Source organism: Urocitellus parryii, chromosome 8 (genome assembly GCF_045843805.1).
Source record: "Urocitellus parryii isolate mUroPar1 chromosome 8, mUroPar1.hap1, whole genome shotgun sequence".
In the NCBI taxonomy this organism is placed as follows: domain Eukaryota; kingdom Metazoa; phylum Chordata; class Mammalia; order Rodentia; family Sciuridae; genus Urocitellus; species Urocitellus parryii.
This window is the reverse complement of record NC_135538.1, coordinates 14473852-14501276: the sequence shown is the minus strand read 5'-3', so window position 1 is coordinate 14501276 and position 27425 is coordinate 14473852. Positions and strand designations below refer to the sequence as shown.

At 41.3% G+C, this 27425-nt stretch overlaps 1 protein-coding gene across 1 annotated transcript in view; it reads left to right on the top strand.

Moving 5' to 3' along the window:
* Positions 1–4156: 4156 nt before the first annotated feature.
* Esr1 (estrogen receptor 1) overlaps positions 4157–27425 on the top strand; it is a 269902-nt gene continuing 246633 nt past the window's right edge. Inside the window, exons 1-2 of the mRNA XM_026399936.2 lie at positions 4157–4201; positions 4973–5489. Coding sequence (XP_026255721.1) covers positions 4183–4201; positions 4973–5489 — 536 coding nt within the window. The 5' untranslated portion in view covers positions 4157–4182. The remainder of the gene's footprint in view (positions 4202–4972; positions 5490–27425) is intronic.

Below are 27425 nucleotides of genomic sequence, written 5' to 3'. Positions count from 1 at the left end.
CTCATTATTCATCCACTTTAGAGGAAAACAGATGACGTCAAATAAATGCTCCAAAACAAGCTCCCCAACATAGCATTTGTAATCAGTACAACGATCAGTTTGAACAGAGCTAAACCTGCACTTCTCAGAGTGCAGGAACCATGTCTGGTGGGATAAGCTATCATAGAGCTATTTCTACATTTATTTTTTTTCATGTTTCTGTTGAGGAATTATGTTTTTGTTACTGTAAAAAGCTTTTAATGGAGCTAGAGAAGAAGCTATGTTTGGCCACAGTATTATCTGGTTAAGAACTAAAAATGCAGAGCCCTCTGGTGAATCATGTCGCCAAGAACTGCAGACTTAACACATTGAGATGATACAGATTTGAATTTTGACTTTATGTTTTCAGTCATTGTGAAGATACAGAGATAACAAAAAACAGTTATATAGCAAAAAACAGCTTTTATAGCAAAAAAACAGTTTTGAAAGTGGTAGGACATCACTTAGAAAGTTCGTTTTTAGACACCGTTATTCTGACAGATGGGATATTATTTTATCCTTTGAAGTACCTGTGGTAATTAACTAGCTGATGTTTAATGACCTAATAATAATCAAACACCATTTTAGGCTCTCAAATTCCCAAATAGGGAGAAGGAAGAGGCAGAAGGTCTTTAGGAGGCTCTTGGCACAGGTAAGGCCAGGAGGGAGGGATGGGAGGGATGGAAAAGGGGTGATGGCAATGCAGTGATGAGCAGAAGTGGCTAAGCTAGATTGCTTGGGAACTACTTCTTGATCCCGTACGAAAGGTGATGGAAAGTCAGGCCTCAAAGGAAAATGCTAGAATTTTAATCTGGTGACCAGAGGGACAGTGATGCTGTACACAAAGGGAAGTTGGGGGAGGGGGGTGACCATGTTGGAGGAGAGAGAATGAGGGCTTGGGAGATGATTGGAAAAGCGGGTCTGGAGATACACTGGGCAATGGCTCTAGAGAAGTAGACTTTACCTGGTTAGTCAGTAGGTCATGGCAGGGCTGTGTGTCTCACATGAGAGGTGATAGGAAAGGAGAGAAAGTTGGAGCCAGAGCCACTAGAGGAAAGTCCATGTTGGGCTCCCGGGCACCATGCTTTCCCACCCACCATCACCCAACATGGCAGACCAAACTGATCAGGATGTTGACAGAAATACTGGAAAGAAAGTGGTCAAGAAAACTGTCTTTATTGGACATGTCAGACTTTGATCACAAGTCTCTGCAGATTCAGAGTCTCTGAGAAGACAGCTAGGCTTCTTATCCCTCCCGTGTTCAAGGTGAACATTTGCAGGTTCTCTTTCCCTTCCTCCTTCCTTTCTTATTTCCTCTTTTCTTTTTTTCCTCATCTCCACTCTCTTCTCACTTCCCCTCCCCTCCCTTCCCTTCTCCTTTCTGTCCCTCTTGCATATACTTGTTTTATTTTGGACTGGCCTAGTGCATGTGTGACCACTGTTGACCTATGAGAGGAGGTACTGTCACCAGGATTCACCACTGGCACCAACAAAGGATAATAATCTTTATTTTCATTATAATTTTTTAGATTTTTGTGGTGCTAGGGGTTGAACCCAGGGCATCCTACATGCTATGCAAGTGCTCTACTGCTGAGTTACACCTAGTCTTCAGTATTTATTTATGTTCAATATTTATTTTCATTGCTAATTGTAGAGGGAACTCTTCTGTGTTCTAATATTGCATTATTTTGGGTTTTTCAAAGCACACCAAATATATATTTGCATTACGACATAATTAGCCTTTTTTTAAAAAAAAAAAACCTTTCTACTTTTTTATTTGTACTAGTTTTAAGAACTACTCATAAATCTCTTGGTAACTGCACAGGTTCCTAAGACCAGAGACTAGCCACTCCTGGCATTGTGATTAGAGTTATTTAATACCCAAGGCAGTGACAAATGTCTGGCAATGAGGGCACTACTAGGCATCATGTGTCCTGGGACCCTGGGGGAGGGCACACTAGGAGAACCTTATACCAACTCTTGCTCCCTGGTCAGGAGAAATGTTGAGAATCAGGCAGATGCATGTGGGCACTGTCAGGAAAAGTAAGACCCCTGCCTACGGTCAATGCCAGCACAATTAAAAGCTTAAAATCAGTTAAAACAAAGGTCCTACCTTGGTCTTATCTTCATACCCTCAGACTTAATACATTTTTCACATGTTTACAGAGAGCAGTCAAGGAGATATTGGTGGAGAGTTTCGTGGGTTTGGCTAACGAGGTGGAGGAGTATTACTTTTCAGCTGCAAACGTATCCCTGGAATGCCAAGACATTTATTTCAAAGTCTGATTTCCTTGTGCCACTAGAGGCCTGGCAATAGTGTGGCTACTCAGAGATGTGTGGGGCTGGGACCAGTAAGGCATTTGAGCCAAGTGTATTCCAGGAAGCTTTTCTTGTTAAATTATATTCTTCAGAAAAAAAAAAAAAAAACACCCCTGGCACATTTTGCAAACTTGATCTCTATACACTTTTGATGGGCATTCTATTTTCGCCATAAGCCTATGATTTACAGCTAGGCTGGTTTCCCTCTTGCGTAGGGTGACGATGGCAGAAAGCTAGGGACACAAGTAGGGAGCAGAGGGGGCTGGAGTTTCTTTTCCCCAGGGAGGCACACTCTAGCTATGCCACACTGCTGTCCCCAGCAGACAGCAAGCCTCCCTCACTCCCCACTGCCATTCATCCAGCTCTGTTCAGCAGCCCAGCTGCCGCGTCTGCCGGGAGGGGCTGCCAAGTGCCCTGCCTACTGGCTGCTTCCCGAGTCCCTGCCATTCCACACACAAACACATCCACACACGCTCTGCCTTGATCACACACCGAGCCACTCGAACATGCGAGCACATTCCTTCCTCCCTTCTTACAGTCTCGGCCCTTGACTTCTACAAGCCCATGGAACATTTCTGGAAAGACACTCTTGATCCAGCAGGGTAGGATTGTTTTGATTTCTCTCTCTCTCTCTCTCTGTAGCTTGAGCATTTTGAGAAAGCAACTTACCTTTCTGGCCAGCGTCTGTATCCTAGCTGGGAGATGAGGATGTGCCGTTCTCCATGGGGGGGGGGGGGGATGTGTGCGGCTCCCTTTTCTTTCAGGAGTTGTAGGATTCTTTGTGCCATTTATATATATATATATAATTTGGCAGGCACAGATTTTTAAAGAGCCCCATGAAGTGCTTTTGCATGTGTTGTAAAGAAGGCATTTGAAAATTGAAAGTGTGATTTACGGAAACTAAATCATCTGTAAAAAAAATTGCTCTGGAAAGTAATTGTTGCTGGCCATAAAGAGAGAAATATCTGCAATTCACCTAATGTGTTTTTAACCCTTTCTCTGCTTATGATCTGTAGTTATTGATGCTAAACTCAATTTTGGTTTCATATTAAATCAGCTCATCTACAAATCATCCAAAATTGATCTGTTTTTGCAAGAATTAGATAAAAATGTGTAAACTTAGTATAAAATATTATGAATGTTACCATTAGTAACAGCAACCTTGGCATTTATATATGCCATGAACATTTTGTCAATTACTCTTTTGGGCGTTTGAGATAGTAATTAAGGTAAAGTATTAATGGCTATATCAGAGGCTATTAGGCTGTAGCAAAGGAAGTTTATTAAAAAGTATAAACTAATCAAGACTATGGATTATGATATACTTGACCAGATATTTTATCTCATTAATAGGACTGTGTGTGCATGTGTGCACGTGTGTGTGAGTGCAAGCGGGGTGGCTTAGCGTTAATTCAGTTGAGTTCAAAAATTGTTTCTATTTCTTTTTCATTTGGATATTTGCTTCTGCATGTTCCAGCCCAAGTGGACCCAGAAAGTCCAGCTGTAGGACTAAAGAGATGAAATGCAGAAATGCATTTTAAAATTGCTGGTTAGATGGACAGTGTAACATAATTGCCAAAGCTTTGGCTAGTGACCTCTGAGAGGTTAGGTTTTGTGGGGAAAGGTCGCATTGCATATTCAGTTTTCTGAAGTTTTGGTTGCATAACCTGTGGAAGGCATGAACACCCATTTGCGCCTAACCAAAGGTTTTTCTGAATCATCATTCACATGAGAATTTCTAAAGGGAGCAAGTACAGCACCGTGGTCCAACATAAATAGAAAAGTCAGGCTGGGAGAGTCCCAGAGGTTGTGTCTGGAAAGGACCTTGTCAGAAGCTCTCAGCAGATGAGAAAACTGAAGCGTGGTAGGATTCTCCTGCCTGCCGAAAGCAGTTCTTCCTATAAGTACACCTTGCATCTCCACTCTCCTTGCCCCTACATGCCTCCTATCAATTCCTTCAGCTGCTAAATATAGCCGGCTGTGGCTGGCTGCATATGCAACTGCACACTCCATCCTATCTACCATATCTCAGTTACAGAGCAGTCCTCCCCAGGGTCATTCTATGTACACACTACATATTTCTAGCCAACGAGGAGAGTGAATCAAACAGAAAGACAAACAGAGATAGATTGGAGCCTGGCATGGGCACATCAGGCAGCACTTTAGAAAAAGCTGGCCCCTGGCTTAGTCTTCTGCTTCTGTTTTAACCCTCGTCTTCCCTGAGCCACATTTAGGAGATCCCTCAGCGTCCCCATGCCCCTACGGTGAAATTCAGTCTTCATTCAGCAGGGACCACAAGTTAAGTTCTGGGAAGCGACTCTTTGGGGTTGCTCCAGAAGGAGCGGTGCCTGGAGTGATATTTGAACCAGTGTCAGTGAGAGGCAATGGTCCCTGGCGGGACTCCAGCACCTTTGTAACACTTGTAAGCAAAGGAGACCTGTACTTAAAGTTAGAGACTAGGGAGACCAGGAGCTGGCGGGGCGCGTTCGCACCACGGTTGCACTTGCTGGAGTTTGGCCAGAGTTTGGCCACTCGGCTCCAGGGTTGGCCCCCGGGGCAGGGCCAGGCTGGAGTTCCAGTCGCCGCAGGACCTGAGCTGCGCCACCTCTAACCGCGGACTGTGCTCTTTTTCCAGGTGGCCCACCGGCTGCTAAGCCCTCTGTCGCCCAGGGAGACAGTCTGCGCCTTGCCCCGCGGTCACCGACCATGACCATGACTCTCCACACCAAAGCATCAGGAATGGCCTTGCTGCACCAGATCCAAGGGAACGAGCTGGAGCCCCTAAACCGCCCGCAGCTCAAGATGCCCTTGGAGCGGCCCCTGGGTGAGGTGTACGTGGACAGCAGTAAGCCGGCGGTGTTCAACTACCCCGAGGGCGCCGCGTACGAGTTCAACGCCTCCGCCGCCTCCGCGCCGGTCTACGGCCAGTCGGGCATCGCCTACGGCCCGGGGTCGGAGGCGACGTTCGGCGCCAACAACCTCGGGGGCTTCCCCCAGCTCAACAGCGTGTCTCCGAGCCCGCTGATGCTGCTGCACCCGCCGCCGCAGCTCTCGCCCTTCCTGCACCCCCACGGCCAACAGGTGCCCTATTACCTGGAGAACGAGCCCAGCACCTACGCGGTGCGCGAGGCCGGCCCGCCCGCGTTCTACAGGTACCCGCGCCTGCCGCGTCGCGCCGCGGTGCATCGAGTCGGGTGGCCGATGCGCGCCCTGCGGGAGGGGAGGGGGGAGCCTGCGGGCACCCGCGCGGGTCCCAGCTCGCCCGAGGCCGCGGGTGGGATCAGGCTGGAGCTCTTTGGGCTGCAAGGGCGGGAGCCCTGGGGTTATTTGCGGAACCCGGGGTCTGTACGTTGGTACTTAAAAAACAGTTGTTCTCCACCCTCCTATGGTCTCTGTGAGAGGCGGATCCCAAAGCCTGTGTGCTGCCTAACTAAACATGTTTTGGGAAATTATACAAAGCAGCAGTTATTTGTGGGGGCTAAATACCCCAAAGCAAATAAACTCAAGGCACTTTGAGTCACCAGTAAAGGTCCTGCTTTACTATTTAAAGTTGGAGGTATTTGGGGTTAGTGGAACTCAGGAAAGTTTTTTAAAAAATTATTATTATTATTATTATTAAGATTTTACTTTAATATGCCAGTAAAAATTTCTTTTATCTAGAATCATGAATTTGGAATATGCAAGGTATGATGATGATTTTGGGGAAGCGATTCTTAGATTCTTATTTTCCACTTCACCCTTCCTCCGCATCCTAGTTTCGAAGGGTTTTGGATGGAATCGCGCTGCTCAGAAGATTCATAGAGGAGTTGAATGAGTCTCAACAAGTTTCTGATTTCTGACTGAGTTTCTGGCTGATTCCGTGTTGGAGCAGATTGCTGGCATGTGACTTTTGACAACCGGAAATTTATAGGTGTCCTGTAAACTTAAAACATGCCATATTGAAACACCAGTGATTCAAAATAATCTCCTGCCTGCTAAATGACACATCTGTTCTGCCAGGCATAGAATGCCCCTGGGCTGGCGCGGGGTCAGCGGGGGTCGTCGCCTTTTTCGTCTTGTGCAAGAAACCCTGGCAGTGCACAACACAGGGGAAACTCTTTGTGACCTGAGTGGTGATTGTTTTGTGGCTTTATTATCTCCTAATAGAGATTGCTTCTCTTGCCTCCCCATTACCTATTATTTTCCCTTGAGCAGGTCCCCTTCCTCTACAGAGGGCCCATAGAGGGCTTGGGTGGGCCTTTCTGGTAAATACAGGTGTGGGAGGACAAAGAGAGCTGGGTCCGGTTGGAAGACTTCAGGGTGCCCACATTAGGCACTTTCCGACTGTACACTGGAGTCTGGAGCCTTCTGCTGCGCTGGCCCAGTCCTCCTGCAGTGCAAGCTCTGGACCGTTTTCTGCTCAGTGTTCCTTTTCCAGAGGTATTTATAGCAGAAGAAACTGGACTAAGGAGCAGGTTGGCACCCGAGGATACTGGAGAGCAGACTCTTGGGGTATCCAAGGATACATCTTCATCTCCGTTAGAGAAATCTGGCTCATTCTACAACAGCAGGTCTAGGCTGAGTTATTTCTTAAAAGATGAACAACGCACAAAACTTTGAGTTGCTGTACTGAAATTAATTTACCTGTTTTAATCCAGGGTTAAACTGGAAAGAGAGAGAGGGGAAAAAAAAAACATTTCTTCTGCCCACTTTTTTCAATTGGAAGAACAAAATATAGCGATTAATTCTAATTCCCACCGCATTTTAAACTTCATGATGTGAAGGAAGGTATTGGTAGGATATGAATTCCATAACCTTATGGTGGACTCCTGAAACTGTTTCTTTTCCATTTAATTTTCAGTTCTTTTATTGCAAATGAATGCCACTGAATTTCAATGGGCACTAATGAGACTGCTCCTTGGTGGATTATTGCTGCCTTGCTAATAATTACAAAGTGAGCATGGTCAAATAAAGAGGGGACCACATTTTATTCAAAACTGCTCATCATCCAAGTGGCAAATAATATCACTATAATATGCCCCATCTTAAACTTTTTTGTGTTAAACAATATCCAAATACTTTTAGAATAATAAAAAATGGCAAAAAAAAACTTTTTAAAGTAAAATACTCACAGAAATGCAATTCTCTTGGGAAACTCAGTTTTGGAATTTTTTTTTTCTGTGTGGTTTGCCTCTTATTACCCATGGAGGGAAGGAGTTGTCTGTGCAAGTTACTTCAAATGCGCAGATGCTATTTAATATATTTTCTTTTCTTATCAGTTTTCCTGTTTGGATAATTTGGGATAGAAAGAAAAAATTGATTAGGCTCTTTTAAAAACCTTTAATTTTCTTAAGTAGTTCTTAAAAGTTTTGGATAGCAGTGTTTTCAACTACTTGGCATGACACAGTAGATCAAAAAATTAGTTTATTATGTCTACTACATTATTAAAGGAATAAGTCAGAAAAAATATTAGAGTACATGATATTTCTCGAGGGTAAGTTTTGTTCCATGTAAATTTGTGGTAATTTTATGTGCTACGTGTGCCAATTGTGATGTAAAATATATTTGTTACTGTGGGTTGCGGTCAAAGAAATTTCAAGGGTTATGTTCAGTAAAAACAGAAAATTGAGGCAGTGGCTGCGGTTTTATCTACACAAACCAAAACACTTATTTGATTGCCTTCGTTTTATTTTTCCCTTATACATTAGGCTGGTATATTTAGGTCAGTTAGACTAAGGTTTGCTATTTCTGATTCTTAACTTTCTATTTGTAGAATGGTGAACAGCACCATGGGGTACAGTTTGCACTATCCACATGAATGTCCCCCTGGGATGTTCAGAGAGCTTGTATGAAATTCACATTATTCAGCATTAAGATGCTATGGTTACTTTCTTCCTTGGCCACCATAAACAACCACATTTCTGTATGAAGAAAAGTAACAGGTAAAATTGCACAGGTCACATAATAACATGAGAAGGATTGTTGCACTTCCCAACAGATAGTTATTAAGAGATAATTAGTTTGTTCACAGACAAGCTGTGATTTTGCAAGATGTGTCTTACCTAAAATTTCATGACGAAGGCCTCTGATCTTGAGTTCTTCTTTAAGGTGCCAATGGCTTAGGGATTTCAAATGCAACTAAAAATGAAAAAATTGACACTGTTTTTTTTTTTTAAATTCAAAGTAGACATTTAATGCTGCATGCTTATTTCAGTTTTATTACTCAGTATTTCTAAAGGCTGAACATTGCCTACTTCTTTTGAGTGGCTAATGTTCAAGTTTCCAGTAATTCTTCCCTTGTGCTTAGATGCTATTTCAGCTCCTTTTCTTTCTGTTCTTACTTTTTTCATTCATTTAAATTGCTACTGATTACCTGACACATACTGCCTCGGGAATGAGTGGATGTTCGGATGAAAACGGAATCACATCTCCAATCTCCATTTCATTTTCACCTACTCCATGTGGCTTGTGCCTGTTTGGTAGAAAGCTCGTGAAGGATAATTGCCACTTATTCTAATCTTCTTTCTCACACTCTGTTAATTTGGATCCCTGGCTATAATTGTTTGCTATTTACTTTTGTGGATATATTTAGGCTATGACATTTATAATTTGAGAAAATTCAGGTTGAAGATTTTGGTTTCTTATACATTTAAGGGTACAAAAGACAGGGGGCAAGAAATCACCAACGGCAGGCACAGTAGAAAGCAGGAAAAACTGTAAAAGACAAGTCCGATTTCCCATCAACGATGAGAAAATAGTAATCTTTATCAGGGGAGATTGAATATATAAAAGTAGTATATAACTATACAAATATTAGATATTTTTATTACTTTATCCCCATCCTAATATTTGTGCTGTTGCTTTCTTACTCTAAAAAAGGAGAAGAACAGATTTAAGTGGTCAGAAGTTTTGCTATGAATACAGAGTGATGATATTGTGAAATATTTTCCTCTGGGTGCCAAATTTAGGTAAAAATCTTTATCCCATCTGCAACATTTGTTTGCAACTAGGGTTATTCTAAGGAACATTTATTTTATAGATGCATTTTTAGAACGTATCCGATTCTGAATATCTGATTCAAACTGATTATGTGAAAAGAATTTTCACATAAGGAAATAAATGAATTTTAATTGTATTTTTCTCAACTCCAGAGTGTACATAAAATTAAGATGTCTCACTCCTCCCTGGGCCTTCAGTATTATTTTAAATGTAAATTTAGATGATCTCAGTTGAAAAAGCAGCACTCTGAGTGTGCTCCTTCCTTTTCCAGGAGACTTTAGAGAGGAGCAAGTAGGTTCTTTGGTTTAATGATAAGTCTCAGTTTGCTTACCTAAGAAAGGAAAACCTGAGCACTTGTTTGGAATCAAAATGCATGCTCCAGAGAAAGACGCTATATAAATAAAAAATATAGCCACTTGAATGGGAACCAACCAAAGTGAAAGGCAAAGGATTTCACAGAAGGCACTTCGTCAAAGTCATTGAGTAGTTTTATATTTTAAATGCTTTCCGTCAATTGGTGAATAATGTCATTTGAAAAAAAAAATAAGTGTGTCTGAGCTGTTCTCTCCACCATCCTAAAAGGTCTTTACCCTGTCTCCTGGAATTGGAGGACTTAGGTGGACTGGAGTTTAAGGGAAGCTCCTTTATGATCATCTTGGTCTCATGAGGGAGGAAAGCATAATTGCTGAATTCTGTACCTCGGAGAATATTATTAGGAATGATGAGGAAAGTTTGGCCTTCACCAACAGTATTTTAAATGATGTGTATTTTTTAGACCTTATTAAGATACGAAGGATAGAGCAAACTATGTCAGTCCCATATGTCAGAATTTCATGCCATTTAATAAAATCATAACTTTAAGTAACTTGGTTAAATAAAAGAGGATGCAGCTGTCACTCCTAGGTGGTACGGCAGGGTGGTGACTATGTTAATGATGATGGTGGTGGTGGTGATGGCAGTGGAGTTTTGGGGTCAGTTAGGGTCAATGGAGTTCTGGTTGCTTGTAATATAGCCTGGAGAGGTTTACCCTATATGAAAAAAAATCCATTTATTATACTCGACTCATTTTTGTGAGGCTATAATTTAATAGTCTGAAATGTCAATGATGTTATTAATAATAATATCATGAATCTATCAAGGACCTATAATTGCTACACAGAAAATTAAAACAAATGATCAAAAATCCCCCAAACCCAAACAAGCCTGGATTTCCCCCTAGCCCTGAACATTATAGAGGACCAAATCACGTCACTAGTTTGTTCTCATAACATTTTCTATTTTGATCAAATGTATTGTCTTTAATAAGGCAGTGGGCCTCTTTGTCCTGTAATTTTATATGTTCCGGAGTTTCTGTAAATTATACCTGGGTAAACCTTGGGAGTTCACTTAAAATTAATAAAGTTGGTTAAATAGTGCTCAAGACTCTATATGTTCAAATGAGCCCTTGAAAATCTAAATTCTGTTTTTGAGAATTCCCTAAATGTCATCCCTCCCAAGAGTCCGAAGGGCCTCTGGAGTTCTTACCTCCAGCTTGGAAGCTGCCAGACTGGCTGGTCCTCTCTGTTGGTTCCATTCTGACCTGCATTCTCCAGCTCCATGGTGAATTACCACCATCCGAGCATTGGCATGGTTAGGGGCCCCAGTGACTGGTGTGTTCATGCTGGTACTTACTACTTCCTGGGCAGTTTCCCTGGACTCTTGATCATTGACAGGTTTTGGATTTCTTCTAAATCTCTAAAAGCAAAAGACAATTTTCTAGTTTCCTGCAACTACATGATGTTAGAAAGAGTTATTTGGTTAAATAAAAAAGGAATAGAAAAGAATTATTGGCATAATTCCTCTTTACTCTACGATCTTTTTTACTTTCTCATACTTTCTTATTTCCTCTGCTTCATTTTCTCATAAATGGAAGCTTTAAGTTCCCTTTGAACTCTTTTTGGGTCTCTCTCCCCATCAAGTTTTCTTTTTTTTTCTCTTCTATTTTAGTTGTTTCTTTCTGTGTAGCCTCAATTTTTTTCTTCCACCTTTTCTGGTTTGTTTCTTTATGGACCTATTTCATCTGTTATTTTAATGAAATTTGGAACAGGATTAAGCAGAGTTCCTACCTACCATGGGAAAACCAGTAGTATTAGAATATTCTTTAATAACTCAGAGTGGCATTAACTAGATTAAAATTTCAAAAATGAGTTTTTCTTATCTCTAAGGATACAAACCTGAAACAAAGTCAAGAAATTTTCACTTAGTGGAATTGCTTGGACAGTTCATTCATTCATTTGGCTACCTTGTTCCAAACTGAGTAGCTCATTGAGGGCATGGATTACATAAAGTGCGTTTTCGTGTTCACAGTAATTCATCAAACAATGTTGAATATAACAGCTGGGAAATCTTATGGCATGGGTGGATGAAATCCTAACACCCAAGTCTATTGAGTTTGTATGTGGCATGGAGATTAAAAAAAAAAAAAAGTAAAGTGAAGGCTGGTTATTGTTATCCTGGGGATCGAAATTTTAGACCAGGAGTTCTAGAAACATACGAATATGCACAAGACATTTATGCCAACCTTTTTCTCCTACTCAATTGACGTAAAAGCTCATTAGAAAATAATTTAATTACATTTCATGAATCATTTTACTTATGTCATGAAGGATTTTAGACAGTGATTTGGGGGGTTAAACTTTCATGATGTGACAGAAAGAGTTATTTGGTTTTGGCTTTTTTGAGGGAAGATGGTTGTATTTATTTCTACTGGATTATTTCAAGCATTCCAGAGTGAAAGGATGCATATTCCAATTTGAGTATGAGATACAAGTTAGTGACATTGCAAAATTATTTTCTTTAGTTACAGGAAAAAAGAATCACAGGACTTTTGGAAGCTTCTTTGATTTCTAGTAGGAGGGATCCCTGAGCACTGACCCAGGTGGATACCATATCTCATTCATCATTTGTTTCTCTGAGCCCTTTGCAAAGAATGTGGCCCATGAATGTCTGAGAAGCAGCTGAGTGAATAGTGGTTGTGGGCAGGAAGCACCAATTGCACTGATTCTCTCCAGGCTCTTGGCTGGGAGAAAGGCCATTCAGGAAGGGACCTTCCGATGCCGTTGGAAGGATGGAGGGTCTGTGAATCTCCTCCCTCAGAAATGAAAGTAGAAAGAAGGACTCCAAAAGCATTCCAAGTATAATCAACCCTCATTGGCCACAGATTTGGTATTTGAAAATTCACCTCCTTGCTATAATTTTTTTGTAACCCCAAAATCAATAGGTAAGATGCTTTCTTGGCCCTTCGCAGACACATGCAGAGTGGCAAAGACTTGGTGGCCCCCATGTGCATGTTCTGAGCTAAGGTAGGATAAGGTGCTCTTTTTGTTTCAACTTTCATAGTGTAAATGTGCCCTTTTAGAGTCCTATTTAATGCATTGTTTTTTGCATTTTTATAATTTTTGTTGGTGATTTTGCTGGTTAAATGGCCCCCAAGCACAATGCTGAAAGACCGCCTAGTGTTTCTAAGTGCAGAGAGGCTCTGATGTGTCTCACAAAGACAAGCAGTGTTTTGGCATGAGTGATAGCGTGGTCAGCTGAGTTCAATATTGATGAATCAATAGTTTATACTAAATAAAGTGTTTTTTAATAGAAACACCTAGAAGACAAAGTTATGTATTGACAAAAACAGTGTAACCAGAGGCTCCCAGGGACCCATCATGTTTTCCCCTCAGAGAAATGATTCCATATTCACAGTGACTTTATAGTATATAACTACAGTGAATAGTGAGAATTGACTCTACACATGGGAGTGATTAAAAGCACAGGTTTGGGAGGTAGGCCACTTAAATTTCTATCCTGGCTTGACTCTTGTCTAGCAGTAAAATCTGGCAAGTTATTTAACTGTGTGTTTCATTTTATCATTTGTCAATTGCTGATCAGAATAGGACCTACCTCTTTTGGATGGCGTGAGAATTAAGTGAGTTCATAGACATCTAAGGCTTAAAAATACCCAGCACATAGAAGTCACTATTTTCATTTCTCTTTTAGAAGGGAGAATGGGAACTACCCACAAATGATGAAGACGGGCCTCTCTAGAGTCTGCAACGTTTGTGATTGCCCTCAATTGGTTTAATTTGCCTTTAAGAAACCAACTTTAATACCCTATTGTGATTAGAAGTTAAACTTTTCCAACCAGAAGGAAGCAGGAAGCTAGTATTTCTTGAAGTGCTTAATGTATGCCAGGTACTATGCTAGAAAAGAACAAAACAAGCTGGGCGTGGTGGTGTGCACCTGTAATCCCAGCATTTTGAGAGCTGGAGGCAGGAGGATTGTGAGTTCAAGTTCAGCATCAGCAACTGAGCAAGATCCTGTATGAAAAGAAAAAAAAAGTAAAAAGGGCTAGGGGTGAAGCTTGGTGATGAGTACTCCTGGGTTCAATCTCAGTACCAGGAAAAAAGGAAGAAAAAACAGAACAAAGCAACTGTAATAAATTCCAAGTGAATAAAAACCCATCAGCAGATCAAAAGCGGGGAGAGGTATTGAGTATGGTGGAATTCAGCAGTCCCTCAGAGAGGCAGAGTAGAAGCCGAGCTGAGCCCTTTAGGGAGAAGCTTTCAAGTGCAGAGGGCAAGAAGCCCACTCCTCTGAGATCTGGAACAAAGGAATATGTATGTGCATCTTCAAAGGTGCCTTTCCAACCCTGGCTGCAGTTAGAATCAGGACGATTGCAGAATCATCCAGATGATTCAAAACCCACTAAGGTTTGGGCCGTTTCACAGCAGTTCTGATAATTGCTCTGAGGTTGAAGCTAGAATAAGAAACGAACAAACAAAACAAAATGATTCCTCAGGCTTTACTCCTGGGCACTCCACTGACTTGCAGGTTCCCAGAATGCATCTGCTCTTGTGTTCCATCTTCCCACCATGTTGGATGGGTTGGGGATGTTTCCAGCACTGTTTAATATGGAGAGATAGAGGCAGGAGGGCCCTGATGTGACAGGGCTTTACTGTGTTCCAACTTTAAGGAGAAATGTTCAAATCCAAGTGTGCCCAACTTCCAAGTCTCCCTTCTATTGGGCCACTTGGATATTGGAAGTAGGGAGTAGAGGGAGTATTGAGGACCAAGGTGACAGAAGCATTCCTTTCTACTCCTCATCTTTCCAAAATAAGACTTGATTAGACCGTTTCTGTTTGATGTGGATACACGGAAGACAGAATGAATAAGAATATGAAGATGCACAGTTTTCCACACAGGATATGAAATTGAAATTAAGAAACCACTTAAAACATGGATGCAAACACACCCCAATGCCCATTACTTTGCATAATTGGGTTTTTGTTAAGTGTTTAGATACTTGGGAGGTGATTGAAGCTCTCCTGTGATTCCTGAAGAAGAGTTCTCTTTCCTTTAGGTTTTTCAGTTGCCACAATGTCAAGCTGTTGGTGATGGATATAACCTCTATATATCTATATTTATAACCATAAAATACTAAATATCAGTACCATGGGTTGACTGCACAAAGTTTTAGTTGCACGTTTGGAAAGTTCTATGAGTTGGAATCCTCGGCTTGTCTTTGATGTGGAGGAGGATGCCTGTACAGCTTTCCTGGTGCACTCCCTCTGTCACAGTGTATCTTCAGAATTCTTAATGGAGTTAGAATGTGTGCTATTTTTAATGCTTCCCCCTTCCAATTTTGTGTTTTAAAACATTAATTTATTGATGAAGGAAAGGGGAATTCAGGCCCTCCATCTTGGCATGTGAGCCCAGGGCATGGTCTCCTAAAGATCCCCCTCACTTTGCTCAATGCTCAAGTCTGGTCTTTTTCTCATCTGACTGTCTGGAATAAGCAGCTGAGAGCAAGTTTTTGAAATCCTAGGAATATGTATAAATGCACCTCCTCAGGTTAGAAGTGAACACAGGTTTTCTCTAGCGCCTGTACTTCTTGAACCATAGGTTCTAGGAAACCTTGACCATGAGGGACTAGCAACACACCAGCCTGGGGCTTTTGGTCTCTTTGTTCTTTTGATTTTGATGCTTTGCAGTTGTGACTGATGGGACCAAACTTGCTTTTCTGTAATGAGTCCAATTTTCTTTTAAGAAGTTTGTGTTTGACATAGGAAATGGCTAGCAGAGTGATCAGGTTAGAAGCATTCCATTGCTCTGATTTTTAAACAGAATAGCTGTGGTTGACCTAAAAGTTAGGCCACCTAACAAACACAGGACACTTTACAAACACAGGCAAAATGTTTCTTTTGAATGTCTCTCACGTCATTCTCTCCTTTCTCTACACAAGTTCAGTCCTCTTTGACTACTTGTCCTAAGGTCATCACTGTTTTTTTTTTTTTTTTAAACTCTTTTTCAAACTCCAATTAAGCTTTCAGGTTGCTACCAGAGCATACTAGTCAAAGATCTGTAGACCTGATCTGCTCCTTCCTCTGCTTACGTGCCCTCAGTATTTTCTCACTGGTCACAGAACCCATGTATTTCATGGTGTGGCCTTCAGACCCTTGTGACTTGATTCCAATAAATCTCCTACTGTCGCTCCAAGAAGCTCTTGTTCAAAGCCATATTTGAGTGGCACTTGTGATCCTTATAGTCACCCTTATCTGTATTGTGTACCTTTCTTCCATTTTGTCCCCTCTCTGTGAGGCTGATTCTACGTGGAAGTCAAGACTCAGCTCAAATGCCTTCTCAGCCAGGTGAGTTTCCCACCTGACATTCTTTCAATGTGTATTGTGCACATACATTACTTTTTTGTTATCTTTATTGTAGCCACATGGAATTCTGTTCACTTTGGTTGTAAATAGATTTCTCTCCCCTATCTGTTGAACAGATTGAGTCAGGGTTACAGGGTTACAGGTGAATGTCCTGGATGGGAGGTTTCATTGGATGTGGTGCTGGTTCAGAGAAGGAAACCTAGTCTGGGGTCAAGGAGTTCATCAGAGTGAGGGAGACGCTGAGTGTGTAGACCAGGTGAGAACAGCGGAATAAGAGCTCTGTTAGAGGGCAGCCACGGGGAGCCTAGAGGAGAGGCACCAAGTCAGGTGGGAGGTCCCATCCCTCCTCGTGGAGGTCACAGATGGTCTGATGAAACAAGTGACACTTTCAGCAGAGGTTTTAAGAATGAGGGGGGCGGGTGAGGCTGTGAAGAGGAGTTGAAGCTTGCTTGTCCTGGTGCTTCCTGCAATTCTAGCTCAGATCCTTTGACCAGATAAATACTTAATGGCTTCAACAAAAGAAGGGTAAAACGTTAAGGTTCAGAGAGATAACTTTAACCATGCCAATGGCTGGTGCTTTTGGTTTTTGGAACATACTGTGCCAGACATCTTCCTGAAAATCTTATAGGGATCCTCTGGTTTAATCCTTATGCTAAACTTAAGAGGCTGGTGCTATTATGGCCCTCATTTATTGATGAAGAAATTAATACTTAGAGAGTGGAAATGATATGTCCAAGGTCACACAGCCAGGGAATGGAGGACCAGTGAGCCTCAATCTAGAAAAGAGAGCTGAAGCTTTAAACTGACTGTAGACTATGTGGAAATGGTGACGGGGTGTCTTCTGATGTGATCAGCTTGCTGGGCCGTTGGTCTGTTAATTTCTTTAATGTCTTTATTTTTAGTTGTGACAATGCTTTAATCTTAGACTATGTCCTGAGGCTGCTGCTTTTAGTTTTATGGGAAACTGCTATTTTTATGAGGCTTTCTAAATGCATGTTTAAACAATTTTCCATTAAGTAGGGGGATGTTTTCCCTTCTAATATCAGAAGGAGCCATTAAATACAATCCTAAAAAGACTTGCTGATAGCAACCTTATTCTTTGCATGTGAAAAACATCCAAGAATTTCAAATGTGGACAGAATTATAGTGTTTGTCCAATCCTCTCTTCATACAGATAAAAATCAGAAAATCACAGTATTTTCATCTAGAAGGTACATTAGATATGATCTATTTCAACCTTTTTTTTTCTTTTTGAGATGAAACCATAAGGTCCCAGTGGTTTAGGTCAAGGAGGGACCTTAGATGTGATCTGGTCCCATCTCTTTATTTTCCATGTAAAGAAATCAAAGTCCAGAGAGGTGAAGGGACTCCCCCAGAGCTTCACTCTGGAGAGTCAAAGCAGGTCTATGTCTATACCTGGCTCTTGCCCACCACCTCACCCCTAGCAGATGAGGGTGAGCCTGCTCCCATCACCCAGGGCACAGAGAACACACACACTCATGTTGTTGTTCTAGTGTTTGTGGTGGACGCTCAACAAAGTGGAATGAGGGGAAGCCTGGTTCTACTAGCTATGACATTATAATGATGGCTAAAGGGAAAGTGCCCAGCTGTACCCTCCTGGGCTGGCCATCCACATGATTGGCATATGGTCTCCGTGAAAAAGCATAACCTCTATTTGGCAGTTTGATTTTGGCTTTCTAGTAGAGACTTACTTTCTATACTTCCATTTAGATCGTTTCCTTTCCATCCTAATAACTATAACTTGTTTGCTTTCTGATTGTAGGTTTCCTTTCTTGTTTTTTTATTTCCCCCTTCCATCTGGAGCTTAAAGGTTAGGAATTACCTTGCCAAATTTCCCTGGAGGCTTACGCTGACTCCTTTCAGATTTCTGAAGCAGTTGGAGGCTATTTTTATTCCACTATGACAAATGTGAAGATGAAACTTGCATTAATTCATCATGGATATTTACCTTCGTACTGTCAAAATATTTTTTTTAAAAGCCAGGATGCACATTAAAAACTTTGCTACAATGGTCCCTATGTTGAACAACATGTGTGTCCTCTGAGACTAATTTCTAAACCCAATGTTGGTTATATACTGTTTACTATTAAATTTTTCCATTTGTGGTTTAATATTGCTCCAGGAAATTAAATGTAAGTTTAATATGAATGGCAATTGATGGAACCATATGTTGGAAGTATAATTAATGTTTAGCACATTTATCGTGGCTGATGGGTTCTAACTACACGAAAGCAAAAGCAAAGTACTTTGACACAGCTTATTCTTTAGAAATTTATCGAGATAGGATTTACAATTAAGCAAAAATCCAATATTTTTTCACTTTGATTTTTTTTTACCAGTTAAAGAACTGTTACTTTTTCAACTAAAATGTTTGAAAAGGAGAAAATAATCTTACAATTCAAAATGGTATGTAGAAATTAAATATGTTATTTTAAGACTACTTTGTGTAAAAGAGAAAGTTTTTGAGGTAGAATTTATATGGAATCCTTGAGGTTGGCTTTCATATTGATTTTCTTTTTTTATGAAAAATGTAGGCCAAAATGTATTTTGTTCAGGTTTAAAAGTAGTATCACTCTCCTTTCAGCAAAATGACTCCCACTGAGGCATGAGAAGGAAGCCACCCTGGTGATATTTGGAGGGGCTCTGGTGCAGGATCCCACAGTCTAGGTCGTCCTTAGAGACAGAGGGTGCCACATACAGGAAGCTCAGGTTGACGGCACCCGTCTTCCATCAGTACATCTTGGAGGATGATCTTGTTGATCCTTCCAGAGATTAGACGAGCACTTTCTACTGGGCTCAACCTGGTTGGAGAGAAAGTGAGAAAGATGAAGTCATGTGTCTCATGGCACTTACTGGTGAGGGGACTTCTCGGTGACTTAAGCTGCGTGAATCATGAGATACATTAGTCTTTTTACTCCCAGGTCATTTTAGTAAACAGGTGAACATTAATTTAACATGACATCCCACTGGCCCAGAGTCAGTTCTCCTTGAGCGTTGCCTATTATGTCCCCTGACGAGAAAAGCATGATTAAGTGTGTGATCATTAACTTTTCCTATTGTTCTCCGATCAAATCTCTGGTGACTGCTGGAGTCACACATCTCCATTGCCTTTCTTAAAAGGCTACACAGGGCTGCCAGATAAAATATAGGATGCCCAGGTAAGATGAGATTTTAGATAAGTAGCAAGTCAGTTTTTAGTTATTTCTCCCATCATATTTATACTCAAAAGTTGTTTTGGCAGTGTATCTGAAATTTGAATTGAACTGGGCATTCTGAATTTTGGTTGGATAAATCTGGCAGCCATAATCATCTTGCCTCACTGTTTATGGCTTAGTTTTTAAAGCCCAGAGATTCTTTTGTGTGACTACACAGGTTTCCACCTCTGCCTTTCTATCAGCAAAGGAGGCATACCCATGTCAAATTTGTACATGTATTTTTGCTATTATTGTTAGTTATGATTGAGAACACTGGTTTAGATTAAACATAGACATGACTGCTACTCAGATAATTTGATAATTGTAAAATTTGACAATTATAAAGATAGATAATTGAAGTATAAAATAAATATTATAATGCATGAGGGGAAGGTGAAGGCGTAGGATGCTGTAAAAGGAGATCTTGTCTTCAGAACTGTGGATTCACTTTTGTAGTGAATATTGCAGTGAGTATTATAACACTTTTCTTGGTAACTTTGGGGGAATTCTCTTTTTTTTGGAGGGGGGGAATCGTTGGATTTCAGAAAATAGCAACTTAGAAAAGCAAAAATCTGAAATGCTGTCTAAGGCATAAAAGACTCAGAAGGAGGAAGTGCACCTCCAATGTAGATAAAGCTTTAAAGAGACCTGTCTGCACTCCCACTCTTCATCTGCTCAGTTTGCTACACCTTGGTTTGGCTGTATGGAGAGCAGGAGAACTTTTTTTTTTAATTGTTGGTTGCTCAAAACATTACATAGTTCTTGATATATCATATTTCACACTTTGATTCAAGCGGGTTATGAACTCCCATTTTACCCCGTATACAGCTTGCAGAATCCCATCAGTTACACTTCCATTGATTTACATATTGATATACTCATGTCTGTTGTATTCTGCTGCCTTTCCTATCCTCCACTATCCCCCCTCCCCTCCCCTCTTCTCTCTCTACCCCCACTACTGTAATTCATTCCTCCCCCTTGTATTATTTTTCCCTTTCCCCTCACTTCCTCTTGTATGCAACCTTGTATAACCCTGAGGGTCTCATTCCATCTCCATGCAATTTCCCTTCTCTCTCCCCTTCCCTACCACCTCTCATCCTGTTTAATGTTGGTCTTCTTCTTGTGCTCTTCTTCCCTAGTCTGTTCTTAGTTACTCTCCTTATATCAAAGAAGACATTTGGCATTTGTTTTTTAGGGCTTGGCTAGCTTCGCTTAGCATAATCGAGAGCAGGAGAACTTGAGCTTGCTTGTGGTGGCTTGGGAGGTGGCTGGCTACACCAGGAGGTGCATGGCTACCAATGGCCTTGGAGGGATGGGGGATCTCCAGTGCACCGTGGGGTTGGTAAAGGAAGTCACAGTATGAAAAGGGAAAGTAAAGAAATGCTCCAGTAATCACTGGGTATAGGTCAGTAACTGTACTTGTGTAATTTTCAGGGAGGGAGTGTTCTCTGAAATCTCTTTGATGAGAACATGGAGACAGGAATGTGAGTGACAATTCCCAAGTTCTCTGAAGTATTTCCTTTCATTCAGTGCTGAACCAAAGATGTTAGAGAACTCCCACTATCACATCCCAGGACATAACTGCAAGCAAGAGTTGGTGCCAGGGTGGAAGCGTGTCTGCCAGGGTTCTCAGGTGCTTAGAGAACTTGTTGCATTGGCTGGTGGCGGCCAAGGTGATTGGCTGACTGGTGACTTACCCCAACTGGTTGAGAGCCAGGTTGAACAGAGCCCTGGGGACAGTACTGCATTGGAAGTTGCTTGGCTAGTTCATTTGGCTTCATAGCATGCTTATACCTTGGAGAACTATAGCAGGAGAATCAGGAAGACTATTTCTGAGCTAAATATAAAGAGTTATAAATACCACTTGTAAGAGTAATAAAGATGTAATATTAAATTTCCTCCGAACAGGCCAAGTCTTGCAGGACAACAGAATAAATGAGCTGGAGCCTGGGAATCTGTGCCCTTATCCTAGCAAATCAGTTTGCTTCTGATTCCACTATCTAGACAAGACCACCAGAGGATGCTGCCTAGAAATGTTTTCAGAGTCAAGTGAAGAAGGAGCCAGTCTGCGCCAGCGGCTATAGCCCTGATGTTTTCTGAGAGTCGCAGGGGGCTTTACCTGGCTTTTAACTTGCCACTCAAGCTCTAGAAAACTTTGCTGTATTAACTATGTTGACCTCCTTGGGCATTACATTGAATCCTTGTTTTTGTTCCTCATAAAGAGTAATTGAAGTCATGGGCAGTCTGGTTGACAGTGACCAGTGTAGCCTGTCTGACATGCTCTTACTTCATTTGATATTGTTAAATCTGCAGCTGGCTTCACTGGGTGGCTGGCTCAGTTTGCCCATTCATGCATTTAACAAATATTTATTGAACATTAACTGTATGCCAGGCACTGTTCTAGGCATTGGGAATAGATCAGCTAACAGATCAAACAACCATTCCATTACAGGCTCTATTGCAGCAACTTTGTTATTGCAAAGATGACATTTAAATGAAGATCTGAATAGCGGAGGGAATGGAGCCATGAGAAGTCCCTAGTGAGAAGTGATTGAAGCTGAGGACACAGTAGTGGAAAGGCCCTGAGACAGGAGCATGCATCACATGTTTAAGGCAGAGGCCAGTATGGCTGGAGTGGAGTAGTTTGGAGGTGACTAAAGAGAAGAACAGGGAGGTGAGAGCCAGGAGAGCCACTGTGCACCATCAGCAGGACTCTGGCTTTTACTCTGAGTGAGTTGGAGAGTCAATAGAGGGTTTCAAAGAGAATAATGACCTGGTCAGAGTTCTTATTGTGAAAGTTTTCAAACCTTTACAGAAATGGCAGAGAATAATGACCCTTTATCTATTCCTCGCTCAGCTTCAACAGTTATGTTTTATTCACATATATTTCTGTATATAATTCTGTAGAAGAAGGACTATTTAAAAAATAACTATAATATCATTCCATTAAAAACTTAACATTATTTCCTTAAGTATCAAGAATCTGAATTGGTTCATTCCTTTCATAGAAGCACATTCAAAGACTAATATGTACACTATATGTACACTAAATATGTACCTCAAAACAGGTTTTAAAGATTGATGGCAAGCACTGGCTCTCTGATTTTTTAATTTCTTTTCCTAAATGTTATTCAATAATCTCTCCAGTTAGAGAAAACACTATAATTCTTATTTTTAAGAAAGGAGGAAAATGGTACAGAATTGCTTACATGTTCAGTAGCTTGTTTTAAAGTTCCTTATAGAGTGATTTAGAAAATCTTGGTAAACTGGGAGTCACTTATCCAAACTCGAGTTTCCCTGGGTTCTGTTATTTTTTTTTTCCTTTCTTGCCTGTGGGAAATTTGGGCAGGCAATTGGGCACTTGTCAGGACTCTTTAGATATTTTGAATTATTTAAAAGGGTATCATGGAACTCACTCCATAAAATCACTGGAATGGAATTCAATTTAAATTAATTCAAAAAGATTTCTTGGCTGTCTCCCATCTAAGCTTCCACCATCTAGCAGGTTTGAAACCTGTGTACATGTGACTTGCAGAGTGGTGTGAAGGGGGCCAAGAGGAAGTGGTAATGCGCAGAGAGGCAGCAGATGAAGCTGGATCTGAATGTGTTGGGGATTTCTCCTGACTCGTGAGGGCTGGAAAAGGATGCCATTGGAAGGAAAGGACATGAGCCAAATCATGGAAGTGTGAGGGACGGCATAAAATGGGTTGCTAGGGAATCAGGCCATGAGAAAGGTCAAGGTGTTCCAGCACTTTGTAGACAGTATCCTAAGTCAAAGATGATAATATGATATCTAAACTCCAAGACTGCAACCAAGCAGTTGCCCTAGTAGAGTCGCTGCCCTAGTAGAGTGCATTACACCTATCAATCCAGTCTTATGCCCTGGGGTCCATGTAGTGTGCATCTCCATGCATATTCTAGCACATTCCCAGAGTCTCCAGATGATACCCTCAGCAAATGTCCTCACTGTACCCCATAGTGCTTGACTATGTCTTCTGAGACATAAGAAAGACTTCATCTTTTTTTGCTTCAGTAGCAATAGAATAATTGTTCTTTGAGCCTGCTTTCTGTAGAGTAGGCGGGAAAACCAAAGAAGATTTTACTTTAAAGATTTAGTTTTGACTTTCATGTCTAAGAGAGCCCTTAGTATCTACTCAAAAATTTCTGGTCTATGAAGACTTTGAGAGGTTCGACTTTGCCACACTGATAAATTTGTTCTGTGCAAAAGAGTCTGTGTTTATTTTTTTTTTTTTTACCATATCCAAATCGTCTCCTATTTGAGATCATTCACTTGCTTTGGAACTCTTCCCAGTCACGTGTGCAATGCCATGATAGTCAAATTATAGTTTACTTTGTCTTTTTCTGTCTCAGCTCTTTTTTTCTTCAAGTTTCCATCTCAATCATGGATGATAGAGCTCTTAGAACTGAGAACAAGACATATATACAACTTTTCTCCCCCTTTCTCTGTTTCTCCATTTTTTCTTTCTGTTTTCTCTTACCTTGCATTACCAAAGTTACAGTTTTGAGGGGAAGTCGTATGAACAGTTAGAAACCCAGTGGCTATGACTGACAGCTACCTATGCTGAGATGGCTGCTTGTTACCATTAATTGGCTAGGGCAGCTCCGAGAAGACTCCACTGTGGTGCTACCCCTCATCCCAGCTCGTGTTTTATGCATTTTGTTACTCTTAGGAAAGAGTTCTGAGAAATAAGCTCTTCTCTCGTGGGACCCATTGAAGAAATTCTAGCTGGCTACAGATGTTATTGTTGGGTCAGAGGCATGGGCTAGAATTATGGTCACAAAATTGCGGTGCCAAAAAAGAATTCGGAAAGCCCAGTTGTGATTTCTCATTTTACAAGCAAAGAAATGGAGATCCAGAGAGTTGAGATCATTTTCTTAGGCCACGTAGCTGCTATTGGCAGAGTTTTGTCTAGAACTAAAGAGTTCTGGTTCAGTCTAGAACTTCTTCACTACAATATCCTGCCTTCCTTATTTTATCTTGAAGTTTATTACATTTGCAGCAATGTGATCCCTGATGACATACGGCTTCCCAAATAATTTTTGTGGGCAAAAAATTTCCATTTGCAATTCTGGACATGTTTGTGTGGGATTTTTATGTGATGACATGTTGGCCTTATCTCTTGGCTGGGATCATAAATGAAATGATTTATAGATAACGTTCAAAAGCAAGCCAGAGGCCATTGTTTAAAGAGCGTTGTTTTGAGTCCTTGACATTCCGTGTTTAAGTGTCAGTGGGTCTAGGACTCTTGCCTGCAGTGTGTTTTCCCAAGGGCCCAGGCCTTCCTCCCCCAGTCATCTGCTTCCCAGGACAGAGCTTGGCCTGACTGTCTACCCTCTGCGCCCCTCCACTGCCTGCTACCCCGCGTTCCTTCTCCTGTTGTTCCTGTCCTTTCTCATGCTATACCCTCTGGCTGGGCACAGGGAGCTGTTCTCTCAATGCTGTTGAATAAATGTTAATAATTCTGGGTGTCAATACGTTTATCATTCTCCCAATACAGTGTCATAGTGTCTGTAAAAGTTGGACTGGAAATCAGACTCTTTTTTTTTTTTAAAGGTGTGGAATCCAACTGTTGCTTGCTGCCTCTTGACCCCTTTCTGTGTCACCTGTATACCTTGCTTCTTTGCATCTCCGGGCCCTTAGTTCTCCCCATCGTTCATTAGCACTTGTAGCAGATGTGAGTGAATAGAGAAAGGAGAGGTGATGAGCCTCAAATTGGGTCATTTGGCTACACATTAGTAGCTCAGAGAAGATAAAAAGATATTGACTAAATGGGGTTTTTAGGGAACTTTATACCAGGCTGTTCTTGTTTCCCATTAGTGTGGAAAATCAACACTTGCTTGTATTTTGGGGTGAAGACATTTTTCTTAAGTGAGTGGGAAAACCACTTGACATTTTACGGAGTGCCTTACCTCTTGAGTGATGAATGCTAATGTTCTTTGTGCGTAAAGAATTTCAGAACTTTTGCATATGAGCATTAATGACACACAATTTTCTGTTTGTTTTTGAGTGAAAATAGATGATTTCCTGCAGTCACATTTTTTAGAAAATATTCAAACTTTCATCAAACCCTTCTCCTGTAGGACTTATTAGCTCCATTAACTACATTTTCATGGAACTCAACAGAGTTTTCAACCTTTGCCCTACAAGTTAAATTACCATTCTCCCTCAAAAAAGTATTGCTGGCCTTGTGAGAAACATCCGCAGTGATTTCTAAAGGGATTTATGAGTGTAGGGATGAGATCTGAGGCAATGACTTTGTTCCCAGATGCACTTTGCGCTTGGCCTGCAATGACTTTGGGTGGAGCTCCTGGGGATTGTGTTTTGTGGGGAGCTTGGGCTCTGGGGTCAAATTCCAGGGCCCTCTGCTCCAGAGTTTCCTGACTGACTCTGATGGGTTACCTAATCTGTGTGTGCCTGGGTTGCCTCATTTCTGAAGCAACTGGAGTTTTAATAGTACTGCTTAGCGTGCTTTGAAGGACCATGTAAAATAATATTCATAAAACACTTAAAATAGTGCCTGCCACTACCATCCAGGTTGTGTGACCGTTTGCTAGTCTTCTGGATCCAGAGTCAGGTGGCATTTCCTAGAAGTCTGGGGAGTGGTCTAGAAATTGGGTGGCAGCTGGAACTCCAGCTGCCACCTTCTCCCTAGAGAATTCCATGGAGCATTCTTCCCTGCTTTATCACTAGTCTTTTCTGGAAGAAGTTTACTTCTACACTTTTTAGGGAAGAACCTTCTCTGGCTTTTTTTTTTAAATATTAACTAAAAGACACAATAAAAAATAAGTTAAATTCATTAAAGGGATCATCTGAGACAAGAGATAGATACATATTAAGTTTTCAGAAACACAGTGTAGAGGAGCTAGAATAATTTCTAAAAGCGTTGAAAGAGTCCACTTTGTCAAGCTGAAAATAATTGATAACTTGCCTACCCCTGCACACAACTGCCACCTGGTTAAGGGAGTTGCCTAAATCTGGTTCAGGATTCACTTAAATTAAATTTTTCTAAAGGAGGTCCCGGATTTTCCTTTCCAGATTCCACCAGTTTAGATAGATAGAGTTGATTCCTGCCCATTTTTCTAAGCAACATTTATTTACTTCCAGGAAAACAAATACAGATCATATAAAGTCAAGAAACAAAATTGTAGAGAAATTAGAAATCAACCCATGACATGAAGCATCCCCAGCTTATGCCCATTCATGTGGCTATTTAGAGCAGAGACAGCTGCCCAAGAAACCATATTTAGATGGATTTGTTGCTCCACAAATGGGCATTATTAATTGTTTTCTCTTTCCCTCTATCCATCATTCTGTTAGAGAAACACACTCTGCTATGCCCCTTGCAGGTTATTCTTAAGTCTATTGATTGACTTATTCAGTGAGCATTTATCAGTTACTTTCCATGTGTAAAGAAATGCAGGGGATACAAATTGGGGGTGATATAAATACTTATAACACAGCATCTGTATTCTTGGGAAGCTTGAAGCCCCCTACTGGGAAAGCAAGGCACAAAATAATTGAACACAGAATTTTACTCATTCCCACAACCATCTATCCAATTCTTGCTATTCATCATTTGGTGTTGGAAACTGGGAAACAGCCATGACTAGAGTAGGTCTCCTTCCTGGAGATTCACAGCTAGATGATGATGAAGCATAGATTTGATATTCGATCAGCACAGGTTCATTCTGTTGACAGAGGCAGTGGCTGGTATCTAAGCAGGAGGGATTTTTTACTCAGGAACTTTTTTGCCTTTTGACCAAAATAGGAAACTGTGTGGGCGAAGGTCAGAGCTGTAGTAGCTTGGTTTGGGAAGCATGATGCATCAAATTAATCCCTGAAGGACAGGTAAGGCTGGAGAGACAGAGTTGCCAGGTCAAAATGGGCTGATGCTAAAGAACCTGTGTGTGTCCCACGGACCAGCGGGTTGAGGCTGAAATCTTCTTGGGAAGACATTCGTGGCCTCCAGGAGGCCTGTGAACACCCTACGATTATAAGTGAAACCTGTGTGTCTGTAAATAAGAGGGTTCTCCTGGGCTCCCTCAGCCAAAGAAGGTTAAGAAGTCTTGCAGAAATGATAAGGACACGGGAAGGATTTTTGAACAGGAGTCCACTTTTCAAGGTAGAGCCCCTCTTTCTTGCTCTAGTGTGTAGGACAGGTGTGTGATGTGGGGGAGT